Raw genomic sequence first — 16,014 nt, 5'->3', positions numbered from 1 at the left:
TCACAGAGTTCAAGTAGCAGACACGTCTCAGCAGCGACTGTTCAGAGGAGACTGTGTGAATCAGGCCTTCATAGTCAAATAGCTCCAATGAAGCCACTACTGAGAGAGAACAACAAGGAGAAGAGAACTGTTTGGGCCAAGAAAGGAATGGACATTAGACCAGTTGAAATCTTTCCTTGGGTCTGATGAGTCCAAATTAGAGATTTTTGGTTTCACCCCCGCATGTCTTTGTGAAACACAGAAAAAATGGTTTCTACATGTGTGGTTCCCATCGTGAATCATGTAAGAGGAGGTGCGATGGTGTGGGGGGGCTTTGCTGGTGACATCTCTTGTCATTTAGATGCAGATGTAGGGGTCATTCTTGATCTTGGAAGGAAAAAGTGGCAAAACAATCTCAACGCAAGTTCTCAAAGGAAAAGTTGAACATTGAGAATTCCATTAAAACTGGGCAAAGAGTGTGAAATGATAGACCTTGTTGTGAGGTTTATGTTTGAAGTTTTCAGATAAATGGAAGGGTTGTAAAACTCTTTCTAAATGCATTGGCTTCACTCAGGAATCAATTGTTACCAAGCTGCTCATTATGGATTGCATTGATTGCATCAAACTTCTTCTTCCAGCTTGATGTCAGGACTAGCAGCCCTCGATGCCAAGTGTTCCAGTCGTCTGGGTCTGATCACAGTGTCTTATTATCTGTGGACCACATTTGTTGCTGTGATTGTGGGGATCATCATGGTCTCCATCATCCACCCAGGGGGTGCAGCCCAGAAAGAGGACTCAGAGGACAGCAGCAAACCTATCATGAGCTCTGCAGACGCCCTGCTGGACCTCATCCGGTAAGGCTGTCGTAACGTCCATCTGCCTACACACGTGCACACCGTACATAACTGATTGCTGGTTCATGATTGTAACATGTGTGAGTAAACACTAAATTAATGCCAATTACTGTGTCAGTCACTTTCACAGACTGAAATAGTACAAATGGAGAATGTGCTGTTCAAATGTCTGGCTCCCTACACAACTACATGTGGCAGCAGAAGTCCATGCCAAGTGTTTCCATTGATCAGTGACTACAGGAAAGGCTTGATGGTGGTCTGTATTTCCTTCAAATCAGGGAGAAGATAATTAGCAGAGAACACAAAGGGCTTGGGAGGGCTGCAGTGAGTCACTGTCCTCAGAACTACCAACCACTGAAAGCTGCACACGGATGATTTCTGTGCTGCAGGAGATTTTAATTGTCATGTGTATGTGTAAATAAATACAGTATATGTATACATAGACACGCTGTATGTTGCTCTATACATCACATTTAGTGATGATAACATATAGAAATACGTTCTACGATTAGAGATTCCAACTTCACTGTCTAAATGGGTGCTGAATAAAGTGCTCCAATAAGCCCCAAAGCATGAAGCCGCAGCTGGAGCAGCTGCAGAAGTTAACTGTATTGAAAATGGGTTATTAACATTTTAGCTGTTAAATCCTCAAATATATTTTCTCCAAATATTTTCTCTTCACTTTCATACAGTGTACACATAGCACGCTCCCATGGCAATACTTCCGCTGTCATTCTGATATTTGTGGCATGTTGTCAACAAAAAGATGAGAAAGAGCAGTTCTGCCTGTGAGGCAGACCTCTTGAGACTCCTTACGTAGCATTTTATTGCTGGAAAACAACATGCTACTTATGTTATTCTATTCTTTGAGTGATTTTAGAGACATTGCCTGTGGACTGTTGCCAGTTGTAACACCGCAGCACACATGAGATTATGCAGGTTATGGTTTAAAACGTGACTTCACAATCATATTTAATTCAAATGCAACTTTTGTAGCTCCTACACTAAGTAAATACAGTGAGAATAAAAGGAAGCTTATGCTTTACAGTTCATAGGCTCTTATTCGATATTCTGCACTTGTTTTCTGCCTAAATCTACATAGCTTGTGACTTAATGGTGACTTGCGAGTCTCCACATTGGGCGTAGCTCAATCAGCAAAGGCAGCCTGAACTAACGTTTGCACAGTTTGGTTGTTAGACTCCCTGATGACTGCCTTCCCTGTTTTCTTCAGCCATTTTAGAAAAGTGTCCTGTAGCCAGTCACAATGCAGGATGAGGGATAATGATGCTGTGCAGTGGTCGCATCTGGTCAGGCTGTTGGTACAGGGTGGAACAAAGATAGCATCATGCATGGTTGGTTAGAAAAGTTGGGCCAAACAGTGGAGTAGGTGGTTTAACCCTTTCATGCAAAAGCTGTTTTCTTGTATATGCAAGAGTTTTGATGGCATCGTTGCACATCAGCCACTACAGTGGATGCTACTGCATCATCTCATACACTGACTGCTACCCAGTGGGAAGACACTGCAAGTGAAAAAAAAAAAAAAAGAGTGAAACCAAGATGGCCGACAGACAGCCAGAAACACCAAGTTGCTCATTTTTTCTGTTCAAACCTTCTATAAAAAGAGACCCTTACAGGTAAGAAAAATATGGGGACATCAAGTAACATCTAAGGAGTCATGCAATTGCTAAATTTACCAAGTATTGATTTTCTATTGGGAGGAAATTATGATTAATCACATGTCCACTGAATTGTACATCATGCATCAGTAGCTATATTTCAACTACTGGACATGTAAATATATCTTTATAAAATATGGGTTAGTAAAAAAATCCTGACTGAGGTTATCATAATTCATGCATGAAAGGGTTAAGAGGAGAGGTGAGGTGGTTTAAGAGGAGGACCACGGTTATTGCTTAATGACCTCGTCAGTGGGGTGTGGCCCCCCCGCTTTTCTTTTCTTTAATGGAGTTTACTTCGTCTTATTCTAGCTGAGGTGAATGGGAGGTAAGATGCCACCAACGTCTAGCGGTCAGTAACACCGTAACCCTTTAAACCTCACACTTCAGCCCATGTGCACATAGAGTCATTTTGTAAATAATAACGTCATCCTCACATCCTAGCATCCTAGTTTTTCAGACTGGGTGGATTTGCCACAAATCCTGAGACAGGATTAAAAACATTGGTTGTCCTAAGCTTTTCGGTTCTCGTATTCTGGGATGACTTCATTGTTGACTAAAAACATTTAATCTTCTTTAATAGAAGATGTTACTCTGTTTCTCAGACCCAGCATCAGTAAACAGGACTATTAACTGTCACCTGTCATACATTGTGCCTCTGTAAGTACTTGTTTGGTAGTCTAATCCAAGCATTTCATTTCATGCTGTCAGTGGAAGTCTAAGTTCAGGCCATTAATCACTCAGCAAAGAGCTGTGTAGGCAGGTTGAATGGATCAGCATCTGACCTTAAGAATGCAGTCAGTTTGAAATCTAGCAGCAGGGCTGGCTCACACATGCATTTTTGCTGAAAAGGTAATGATGAATACAATATTAGTAGCAGCTTAAGTTGAACTTAAACCTGTAACAAAAAGCTGTAAACACAATACTGATACATCATCACTATATTTCATAAGGTCTATTTGCCTTCTTACACATGCAGCGGGCCAACATCACTTTTCATTTGGGGTCATGATTCCGATCGCAATATTGATTAGTGCAGCTTTAAGTTATGATTCAGTGCTGTCCTATTCTATTCTATCTGTTGGTCTCTGTTGAGCCTAAATGAAGTCTTAAGGAAGAGCAGTTTAGTCTATGACCACTTATTAAATATTCACAAAATTGAATTGTCCTTTGTATAAAAGTGACAACTGTGCCATTCTATGTCTGTGTTCATACTATTAATGCTTGTTTGGTTTTTTTTGCCCATTTATTTGTACTATATCTGCCATATAGCTCATAACTGTGCTCAAAACTAGTTTGGCTAAATCAAGAAATGCTTCCAAAAACATTATAAAAGCAATCTGAGGGATAAAAGTTGTAATATTTCAAGAAAAAGTCACAACAAGTTGAAAAGAAAAGTCATAATATATAATAAAAAATTTTATTTGAAAAGAAAAGTTGTAAATTACGAGAAAAAAATTCACAATTTCTTTTTTAAGGGGTAATAGTTTGAAAAGCAGAGTTATGCTATGGTTGATTAAACATCTCTGATTTCTCTGGCTATTCCTCCTACATTATTGGGGACATTTAGCCATTTTTCCTTGACTTTTTTCCGTGACTTCATATTGTTTTCACAATACAAAGTCACCTGCTTTGACTTACCTGCTTCCCAAGGTAAGTCCTGCTTTGACTCAATAATCAGTGTAAATGTCACCAGGAGTTTTCTGTCGTGAGGACGAATTTAAATTGTGCTTTGATCAATGGATCAATCTATATCCACTGTGTGTGGTGTCGGGCTGGCTCTGGGTCTGATCTAAGGATTGGCTGTACTGTGAGCTTGTAAAAAACACTGAACCTGACTCACCAGATCTGATGAGCTGGGTCATAATAATAGTCAGTAAGGGTTGAAATGCCTCCATTGTTGTCTCAGCATATGGTAATTGAGTGCACATGAAATTGCCTTGGTTTTGCAGGTTCAGATAGACTGTCTGTTCTGCATTAGAGGTTGAGCTCCACATTCTTCAATAAGGATACAAGCCAGTCAATACTAGACAACATAAAATGTGTTCCTGTATCAACAGAGTTTCTCTGGATAATGGATGTGGCCGGGTCTTAGAAAATAGGTTATATCTTATTATTTTATAGGTCCACTCTTAGGAAATCTAATTTGGTTTAAGTGCTGGTTTGGATCCCACAGCTATAATCTACCGCTCATACCAAACCTCGTGGGGCTGTGGCAGGAAAACCCTCACTGTTAATTGAATTGTGCATTTAACTTTGGATTTGTAAGAGGACAAATGTGCCATTTCTTTTAAAATTTTAAGATGTAAAATACCCACATTTAAACTGTTCAGTTATAAATATAGTGTCTTATTTAAGTGATCCACATTCAGTGTGCAGTTGGGTTCATATTTTGTACAGCTGTGCAGTAGATGGTTATTTTGATGAAGTCGGGAGCAGAGATAAAATGATCTGTTTGTGTCATCAAACCCCATCTAACTGTACACATCCCCGTCTCTCCAAACAGCAGGCTGTCTGGTGGGTGGAGTGCAGTGAATGGCTTTCAAAATGACTTTTAAAATGACAACTCCATACTTGAGTGGGATGAAAGCTTTGGGTCCAATCAAATGAACCCTGCCTCTTGTTTTTCTTAAAGTGTAGAATTTGAAAGTATCATTCTAAATAAGCAGGAGCATGAGAGGAGGTCAAGCTTGCACATTTGGCACCTCCAATTTCTGAATTGCACAACTTCAGCAGCTGCAGTCAAACAGCAAGCATACAATTTATTTCAGCATGGTTTGTTTAGGCTGGAGGGTGAATGTCACTGGACTGTATCAAATGACAGAACAGGAGATTGTTTTACCCTGGAACTGCAGTTTCTCATTTGGTTTTGATTGTTTGTTTTCATTATGTTTCTCTGTATAAATGTGAATAATTATGCCCCCTGCCACCACCTCTCCTGGAGAGCTCACAGTGTGAAAGCTGCACTGTTCACTGTGTCAGCCTCCTGCTCTGTATTATGTGAGATTGTCCAAAACCCTGGCATGTTGTATTTGGAAGCTGCCCATTGTGACTCACTGCTTTTACATGTAAACCAGTGCAAGAACTTCCTGAGTTCTGAGTTCTTTTCAGCTTTGTATTGAAGAAGGATCTAATTATATGAAAAAGATAATGTACAGTTTGTTAAGGGAGACAAAACCCAGTATACTAACACACATTCATCTGATGGGAAAAGATCAATAACCCCAAAGGCATACAGTTTCAATATAGATTGCTTACTTTTTGAGCATGCAGCTGAGTGTTTTATTAAGTGTGTATTTTTACCTTGCAGCAACATGTTTCCATCCAATCTAGTCCAGGCCACATTTCAGCAGGTAAGACGTTTACATCACTCAAAGCACTTTCATATTCAAAGGCTTAGCTTTTTTTTAAGACTTAAGAGTTTTTATGACTTAAATGTGGGGCCTTGGCCTCTCTCTGTTTCTTTTCTCTGGCAATAGTATCGAACAAGTAGCGAGTACATTGTGAAAACCAAGCCGACGGTGAGTCAGACCCAATCAGAGTCCACCACGCGGCGAGCACTAATCTATGGCATCCAGGATGATAATGGCACTGACATCCAGAACTTCGCCCTTGACCTGACTCCACCCCCTGATGTGCTCATACGCACTCGGGAAGGAACAAGCGATGGAATGAATGTTCTTGGAATTGTTATTTTTTCTGCCACCATGGGTAAAGACCTGCATAGTCCTCTAATATGTACCTCCTGGTCTCAGAAATAAGTTGAGAAAGGTTGTTAAAGATTGTGCTGAAATGTTCACAGGTATTATGCTGGGGAGGATGGGGCCAAATGGCAGTGCCTTGGTGAACTTCTGCCAGAGCCTGAATGAGGCCGTCCTCAGAATCGTGGCCATTGTTATATGGTAATGACTTTTGATATACTATTTTATTTCAGGAAGCTAGAGACAGGTTTCCCTTTTATATACAAGAAAGACTGCACATGAAACAGGAGGGCCAAAACTGTCAATGAAATTTGAGCGGGGATCGCTTTTGTTCAGCACTTCAATGACACGCTGAAGCGTCAACCAATCATATCATTTTGTTTTACCGTCAGACGCCATGCTAGCTAACATTAGCGTCTGCATATTGCTTACCTTGGCTAACTAGTTTATATGCAACTCAATTCAACAGAGTTAATGACATTATTATTTTTTAGCTTAGCATAACTGTCCAACAAGAATGCAAGTAACACTAAATCATGTTTAGTAGGAATCAAAGATATTAAATGAATATGGCACACAAGCCCATGATAACATAACCACCAGGAGTACGTGAGCTACATTTCAGCGTCAACTTTGCAGCAATGTAGCATGTTTTATGGCTTTGTCACTAAGTAATATCAACACAGCAAAAGAGTACAGAGGAACAATTCTAAGCATAACAACCTGATGGCATCCAAAGCCATTCGTTAGTCACCTCTGTCAGCTGTGACCAACATACGCACTGAAACTCTAAACACGTGTCAAACTGATCAACCAAAGCATTGATTGTAGAGGCTGAAAAACACTGTGAATATGCCATAACCAGTCATAAATGCATCTTACATACTTTCCTTAACAGATATTATTTGCTCAGTTTGATCAGTTTCTGTGTAAAACTGTCACCACCATATCATAATCCAGGGCCCTGACCAGATTTCTCTAAAATAAAGGGAGGTTTTCTTCTTGGGAAATCATTTTTGTGAGTGTTGAGGTTTATGATTTGCTTTCTATCCCGCATTGCCAATGTGACGATGACGTCACTTGGAAACCTGTCTTTAGGCCAACAGATCCAACAGTTGTATAACTACTGTTAGACAGCCACTGTTGCTGAGATACTCCTTGTCCTGTCAGGTACTTCCCGTTTGGTATCGTGTTCCTGGTGGCCGGTAAGATCCTAGAGATGAGTGACCCATCAGCCATGGGAAAAAAGCTGGGTTTCTATGCTGTCACTGTGGTGTTTGGTCTGGTGTTGCATGGCTTGTTCATCCTGCCTGCCATGTACTTCTTCATCACCAAAAAGAGCCCCATCGTTTACATTCGGGGAATCCTGCAAGCCCTGCTCATCGCCCTGGCAACCTCTTCCAGGTAGAGAAAATGATTAGAGGATATACAAACTCAATTATTTTAACCTCCTTTTTGTTTGTATTGATGTGTTGTACAAAGAAAAGATTAGTCAGTGATTTGTATTGTATCCTAATGCCACACATCCTTTCCTTTCTCATCCATTTACTGGACATTTCAATGAAAAGCCTCAAAGGGAAGTTGGGAGATCAGAAAACATCTGGTGTGTGTGGGAAGAGACACGAACATAAAGGAGCAGTCCACGCATTTGATTAGATTGGCGCCTATCCATTTGTGGGTGCGTCTGTGTGTGTTCAGGTCTGCATGTGTGCTTGCACATGCTTTTGATATAGCTCCTCTATAAACTGACCTGTAAATTTAAATTACAGTGTCTGTTTTTGCGTGTTTTAGCTTGTTCACATTAGCAGAGATGATACTCGCTGTGGCAGATTTCTCTTTTTAAACCCAAACAGACATGAATGAAAACCAGTGGCTGCCTGAAGGTAGGAAAGTGACAAACTGAAAATCTACAACACAACACTATGCTCTGGAAAATGCTCCTCAGCGATGTAAAGTTGTGTGAATTGACGTGAACTGGTTAAAACACACACAAACCTTTGGCACGGTCCGGTGAATTTTAAAGTCTTCACATGTGGAATCAATCCCTACTCTTGAGGCAGACTGGAGAATGCAGTGTGTAGCATTTAATTTTTAGTTTTTGTCACTGCAGCCATCATCACACATGTGTTCTGGACTCAGATCAGCCAACAAAAAAGAAAAAAGAAGCATCTGCTGCATGCTGAATGTCTTGAAAAACATTATTGCATCCCCTCTTGTTAGTTTCAGCAGTTAATTTCACCACAGCAAATCATAAACAGATACCACTTGTTAACACACATGCCCAGGGGAAATTAGGAGGAGATTATATAACCTTTTTTTTGCCTGACCTTTAAATGTTTTGAGCTTTCTGTCTTTTTCTGTCTTCCACAGCTCTGCCACATTGCCTATAACCTTCAAGTGCCTCTTAGAGAACAACCACATTGACCGACGCATCATCCGTTTTGTGCTCCCTGTGGGCGCCACCATCAATATGGATGGCACCGCTCTCTACGAGGCTGTGGCAGCAATATTCATCGCACAAGTTAATAATTATGAGCTGGACTTCGGCCAGATCATCACCATCAGGTCAGTGGACCACGCTGCATACCATCTGTGCTTCTAAGCTCATTAACATGCTTAACATATCACTGGGATTTTAAAGCAATGAATCCTTTGAAATTAAGAGCAGAAATACACTGGACCATATCTCCATGTCTCTGGTGTTTACATGTCCACTTCACTTTTTGAGTGTTCTGGCACTTCTCACCCTGCCTTAAGGGTTCAGTAAGTGCACAAACACATATCGAGGCAAAACCAATTACGCCTGTTGTCAACTGCCACACTCAAAATCAGCCAAACTTCAAACGGTGGAAAACATGATGGAAATATGGTGGTTCTGTTTGTCTCATGTGTCATGAGTCTCCTTATTGGTCCACACAGATTTGACGTTTTTATTGGCTGCTATCTTTCGTCTCTTGCTTGGAAGCTTGAGTGACAAATAATTCTCATTCTTCACATATTTTTGCTATATTATATATTTTTCTAAATAATTTTTTACAAGTGGTTGTATTAGATTAAATAAGCCTTTATTTATCCCACAGTGGGGAAATTCACATTGTTGTCAGCAGCAGTTCACACATAAACATACACACATACCGGATAGAAATGAATAATGATGATATGAAGAATTGAAAAAAAGGGTGTTTGAGAGAGAAGTATAAATCCGGCCTTGGAAAATGATAAAACATTTTGGATGCAGCCCAGTTAAGTCCTATTTGAAGGGTGCAGATTTCAGATGTGGTTTGACCATCTAACAAGCAGTTCAGGTACAGCAGGGGTGTCCAAACCTTTTTCACTGAGGGCCACATACAGAAAAACATACAAAGAGCTGGGCCACTCACTAGAAGTGAGCTATGCTGCTAACTTTAATCCACTAGAGGTGGTGTATATCTCCTCACCTCTCGTGGATTAAAGTTGGAAAAATCAATCAAATGTAGGTAAACTCTGCTTGATAACTGAACAAAAACAACACCAATATCAGCATCAGAGAGGGAAGCTTGAAATAGTCTGTTACCTCCACTTTCTTGCCCCTCGGCGGACACCGTAGATTCCTTTGCGCTCTCCTGTCCCAGCTGGAGCTCCATCCGTCGTACCTCCACACAGCTCCTCCCATTTAACTCCGATCATGCCAACTGCATCTGGCACAGCTTCAAACACATCCTCACCCGTCCTGGTGCTCTTTAGCCTGCTAACATCAAGCAGCTCCTCCGTAATGCAGAAGTGATCTTCATTAGTTATTAGCTGAGCTCTCATCGCACACCGCATCTCAAACTTTCTGCTCTCTTACGTTTCCTTGATTCTGCCATTTTGGGTCACCTGTAGCACATTTCTTCTTCTATTACTCATTTTATAGAGAAGCTGCCTCGTTCAAGACAGTTACTCCCCCTAGTGGTGAGACTAAGAAGTACAACACAGTCCAGGGCAGGTTCCATGTGTGGGCCGCATTCCAATACATTTTTAGAATTTCCTGCGGGCCGATGAAAATTGGAGCATGGGCCGCAGTTGGGCCCCGGGACGGAGTTTGGACACCCCTGAGGAACAGCGTACTGATGCCTTTAGGTGTCTTGGATTTGTTTTTTTTTCTATTTGCCAGTCTTCTTATGGCTCTTATCCAGATATCACAACTCACATATACAGCTTTTTTAAATTATTTTCTACATTGTAGATTAATACTGAAGACATCACTATAAAGGAGCACATATGGAATTATGTAGTAAACAAAAAAGTGTTAAACAAACCAGAATATGTTTTATATTTTAGATTCTTCAAAGTAGCCACCTTGTGTTTTGATCACTTTACTCACTCTTGGCATTCTCTCAATCTGCTTCATGTCACCTGGGATGGTTTTCCAACAGTCTTGAAGGATTTCTCAGAGATGCAGAGTACTTGTTGGCTGCTTTTCCCAACTCATCCCAAACTATCTCAGTTGAGTTTAGGTCAGGTGATAGTCAGGTCATCTGACGCAGCCTCCATCACTCCCCTCGTTGGTCAGACAGCCCTCACACAGCCTGGAGGTGTGTTTGGGCTCATTGTCCTGTTGGAAAATAAATGATGGTCCCACTAAGAACAAACCAGATGGGATGGTATGTCACTGCAAAATGCTGTGGTAGCCATGCTGGTTCAGTGTGCCTTGAATTTTCAATAAATCACCAACATTGTCACCAGCATAAACCATGAATGGTTTCTGTATTTACAAAGAATCTTTATTGTTCTTCTTTGTAATGTCTTAGTATAGAAAATCAGGTTGTGCTTTAATTGTAAAGCAAACGATTAGACTCATTGTATTTCCCCCTGTCCTGAATTACAAACATATGATGGAAATGTCTGGTATGTAAGAAATTCTGGAAAACCAGGGAATGAATCTTGAAAATAGTTCAGTGTCACTTCCCTCTAATGTTATCAGCAATTCAGTAAGGAAAACCGCTTAATATTTTGTCCAGCTGGCATCAATACTGTTGGAGCACATTTGGTTTCTGACAGGCCTGGTGCATTCAGGCATTCAGATTCACAAATCTTATACTGTTGTGTTGTGAAACCTGTAACAGGTAGTGTTGTGTTTTCTCCAACAGTAGTCAGCCTCCCCTATATTTGCAGCTCAATGTTTGTCCATAATGCCATATAGCAACTGTAGATTGAAACTATCCGCTTATCTGAAAAGAGCCATTTGGCCTCAATAAACGACCACATCTCAGTCACGACACTGCTGGACCTCCGACCCCAACCCCCCACTGTCTCTCACCATCAGGACTGGTGGGATCATCCCATCCTGAACCTCTGGATCTGTACCAGATATCAGATGTACAACAACATGTAGTTGACTCTCCACACAGTCTCTGCTGTTACAAACTTATCTCACATCAGAGAAGATGTTGCCATTGTTGACAGTTGCCATGGAGATATTATTAGTTTATTTTGTTTTGGACAAATATTAACCTGACCTCATGTTTTGATTACATCCCAAGAACAAATTAAGAATAATATACTCCATTAATTGAGTCTAGGGTGTATGTGCTCGGTTTTCATAATAATTGATCCCATTATCCAGCCCATTATGTGGATTATGTGCAGAATTTTATATGTTTTTATATCTTTCAAATTACTCTGATCACACGTATGACATGATACAGAAAAATGTTGAAAATTAAAATTTGTCTCAATGTCCCGGGATACGACTGTGGGGATTATGGTTAACCAAACTATGGTTAGGTATGTTTGGATTAGGTAACTCAAACACTTGATTTAGATTAGAGTAAGGTTGTGATTACAGTTAACAATACATATTTACTTAATTATCTGTGTGGCATACATAGACATAGCAGCAGTTACCTATGTACGATGGCAAAATAGCATAAATATATAGACAACAAGGTATCAGTACATTTCTAGCATAGAAAATATAGGGTTGGAGTAAAATAGATGACTAAACATTTCCATTGGAAAGGACTGAACGTAGTATGTGACCTATAGTAGTAATTGGCTTCTCATAGCACCCAACAGGAACCACTGCTGAGGTCAACAGCTGTCATATTGTGATATTGTATTGTATTGTACTTCCTTCCCTCTAGTATCACAGCCACTGCAGCCAGCATTGGTGCAGCAGGTATACCACAAGCCGGACTGGTCACCATGGTGATAGTGCTAACGTCCGTTGGGTTGCCAACCGATGACATCACTCTCATCATTGCAGTAGATTGGGCATTGTAAGTAGCTTGTGTGTTCACTTCCATTAATCATACAAAAACACATGAGTCCCATCTATTTATGTGCTCTTTGACTGGCCAAAGTGTCCTGAAATATTTCAGATTTGAGTGCACCAAATTCATATTCCTCTTCCTCTTCTGCAGAGACAGATTCCGCACCATGGTGAATGTAATGGGGGATGCTTTGGCCACAGGCATCATGGCACACATTTGCAGGAAAGACTTCATGAAAGAAGGAGATGGAGTGAGTCTTAATTGTGGCCTCAGTCCTGAAAGAGTTCTTTTCTATGCAGAAATGCTGCAACGCTAACTTCCTGAAATCCTCATGATATCATGTCATTTGCTGAACACTAGTTTAGAGGGGAAGGATGTTTTCTGTCTGTTTACTGAAATAATAAATTACATAATATCTTTTCAAAGTATTGTAACTATTGGGAAAAGGTTGAAAAGGTTAGTGTGTTGCTGTCCAGCTTCTTTCAACATGTTGCACCTTTTTCAAATGTCTATTTCCTTCCTGACACGCTTACATTCTTTCTTCCACTTCCTGTTTCCCTTCCTGCGATCCTGTCGGCCCCCAGGTGCCTTTGATCTGTGAGACCAAACCCGTGATGAACACCCCACCAGTGATGAACTGCCACAACAACAACGGCAACTACCGGCCCCCTTCATCAGGAGTCAAACACAAGCTCATCCCCTCCGACGTGGCCCGGCTGATACAGCTGGAGGAGGGCATCCGGCCGCCATTGGAGAGGAAGAAGCCTCCGATTCCCCCGAGGCACCTGAAGAAGAGTAAAGAACACTGCACCATTGACATGAACGGCCTTGAGACCAACGTATAGCCTCCTCCTGGCTACCCATCCTGATGGGTCGTCTGTGTAGATGTGCTGATCAGAACCTCAGAGCAAAGGACACGTGTACGTGTCATCTCTCAGCTTATTATGGGGTCAAAACGGGTCCTGTCCTGGAAATTCAGAGGAAGGCCTCCTTTTGGGAAAACTTTTGGTTTATGGTCGTTAGCAGTGAAATGCTTTTGTTAAGACTGAACAAGTACCACACTGGCAGTGGACTTAATGACACCAAAAGGACAACATTATGATTTTATTCTTAAAACTCGCCCTGCGAGGTGTGGACCTGCATCATGAGCTCGCACCTAAACTCCCAGACAATACAGGTGCAGTTGCATTGATAACCTGATTTCTATTTGATATCTACATTTTATATGATTTATGATTTTTTTTTTGTCTGTGTGCAACATGTTAATAAGACAAGTGTTTATTATATTTTATATCACTGCAAGCAACCAGTTGTTCGTGTCATATAAGAGACCAGACAGGACTGCAGAAGTTTCTGGTTTGAGCTAAATGATCAGGAGACAAAGTGAAATGCCCTAATTGTTGAATTTTGCCTTAACAAAGCTGGTGGTGCTAGGCTGACAGTGATGATAGGGAAGAGAGGAATGAAGAAGAAGATCAGAAACTTTACCTTCCCTCGTGGTCATGTCATAACTTTAACACGTGGGCAGAATAGAGATTCCTATGGCTTGAAGCATTTGAACAGCCTCAGGAGGACTTGGTTTCCTGGCACTTGAACAGCCTAAAATACCCACTAGTAGTCTAACATAAACCAAGTGGTCCTTGTTTGTTGGTTGAGTGGAATTTTTTCCTACTATCTCCAATACATCAAACAAGATCTGAGCATTCTGTATCTACAACACATGAAGGACTTTGGAGCTTTTCTACTGTATTAGTTGACATAACTTTTCAGCACTATGCACTGAAGCCATTCAGTTAAAAGTTAGATTTGGATCTTTTCAGGGCTGCCTTGATATAACACTCATGCCCATGTGATCATAAAGAGTTATTGGTCACTGAAATCAATCCTCCTGTCCATCCTGGCCAAGCTGATCCCACAGAAATATGGGAAATGGCAGAAATGAGCTCTTAACACCACATCATGTGGTGGTGGCACATGATGAGACAACGTTACCATAGCCACAGAGACCATTACACATGTCCTATATGACAGTTGGAAAGCAACTGAAACAGGCGCACCGTTGTTGTCATGGTAACAACAATAAACACGTGGTTAACGTTGCGACATAGTTTGGTCAGGTTTAGGCCCCAAAGCTACTTGGTCATGTTTAGAATATGTACGTTAGTGACGATACTTAAGTTACGTTATGTACATAATGTAAGTTAAGTTCATTACATAAATCAGTGCTGGCTTTTGGTTTCACACGAACAGCGGCCTTCACAACCCTAATTAACTTTCCATTGGCATTGTTTCCACGGTGACGGAACTGTAACACATTTAGTGCCACCACCACGTAAAGCGATGTTAAAGAGGTCATGTTCTCTCCACATTTCTGAGAATGGCCTGTACTGGCCATGAAGTGATGGGGACAAAATGTACTCTACTACTTTGTTCATCCACTGCTCATACGTATGATTGCACTTAATAGTTCACGCTATTGTTACCACAGCATTGAAATTTTAGACACTTTTGCATTAGTATAATTGTGCAGCAGTCATGGATGTACTGTAAGAACTGGATTCCAGACTCACCATCATATTCCAACGAAAGCTGCTACATTGGGACGACATCACACAAATAAAACACACAAAAGCAGTTTTGTGGAGTGTAGATTTTGTCCCTTGTCATTAAGTTAAGACAGAACAAAGCTAATTTTACCACTGCATGAACTGGAATGTGTGTGCACTGTGTGTGTGTGTGTGTGTGTGTGTGTGTGTGTGTGTGTGTGTGTGTGTGACAGCTCAGGCTACGATCTCACAAAGCACATTCATAGAGCATAAAGGGCTGAGCACATATTTCTCCCATGGACAAATTTCTTCTGATAGCACCGACTTGCACCTTTCCATTGACTTTGCAAGCAATCGCACCACATCTAGAATGCACCGAGTGTTGTGTCTGAACAGTCCTTCGCAGTTTGTTGTTTGTAGAGAGGGACCGCCAGTACGATCAGGACTCATTATTATTGCATGTGAGTTTTGCATTAAGATAGCCCGGCAGGGCCCGACCAATTTTCAAATGCAAATCAATCTGGAACCTCTCCGTCCATTTTTCATTTCCAAGGAGTGTTATCAGTGAGCGCAGATTAAAATGCCTATGGACGCACTTAAGACCATAGACCATCAACCAATCAGAGCTGTGAAACATGTGATGTAACCAAATCCTGTCAAAGTTCAGCAAACACATCTTTCTTATTAACAAAAGCTGTAAGTGCAGTTGTTTGTTCTTTTAGAGCAAATATTCTGTTCAGTTTGGTTCACACTGGCGCAAAAGCAGATTCAACAGAACGTCCCACATCAGCAGCAGCCATCTTGGTTGTTTACAAAAATGGAACCAACCACATGTTAGATTAACGGTTGTGACTGGGCTGACCCAGGCCAGGTTGGCTGAATCTCTATTTGTATTTTTTGGGGGGGTCTGATTCCAACGCTAGTATTAAGACAGACTTGAAAAGATCTGAACCTCTCCTTTAAACCAGAATGTCCACATGTGAAATTTCTTCATGGTACATTCCACTCTTGTCACATAAAGGCTC

General features: G+C 41.0%; 1 protein-coding gene across 1 annotated transcript in view; it reads left to right on the top strand.

The window, feature by feature from the left end:
• Positions 1-13,288, top strand: part of slc1a7b (solute carrier family 1 member 7b) — a 33,056-nt gene extending 19,768 nt beyond the window's left edge. The window contains exons 3-11 of the mRNA XM_070832907.1: positions 618-833; positions 5,820-5,862; positions 5,989-6,220; positions 6,312-6,411; positions 7,381-7,614; positions 8,581-8,775; positions 12,315-12,449; positions 12,594-12,693; positions 13,028-13,288. Of these exons, the coding sequence (XP_070689008.1) occupies positions 618-833; positions 5,820-5,862; positions 5,989-6,220; positions 6,312-6,411; positions 7,381-7,614; positions 8,581-8,775; positions 12,315-12,449; positions 12,594-12,693; positions 13,028-13,288 (1,516 nt within the window). The remainder of the gene's footprint in view (positions 1-617; positions 834-5,819; positions 5,863-5,988; positions 6,221-6,311; positions 6,412-7,380; positions 7,615-8,580; positions 8,776-12,314; positions 12,450-12,593; positions 12,694-13,027) is intronic.
• The last annotated feature ends 2,726 nt before the right edge of the window (positions 13,289-16,014 follow it).

Source organism: Pempheris klunzingeri, chromosome 6, assembly GCF_042242105.1.
Source record: "Pempheris klunzingeri isolate RE-2024b chromosome 6, fPemKlu1.hap1, whole genome shotgun sequence".
Lineage (NCBI taxonomy): Eukaryota > Metazoa > Chordata > Actinopteri > Acropomatiformes > Pempheridae > Pempheris > Pempheris klunzingeri.
Note: the sequence above shows the minus strand (reverse complement) of the source record. Positions and strands in the feature narration are given on the sequence as shown.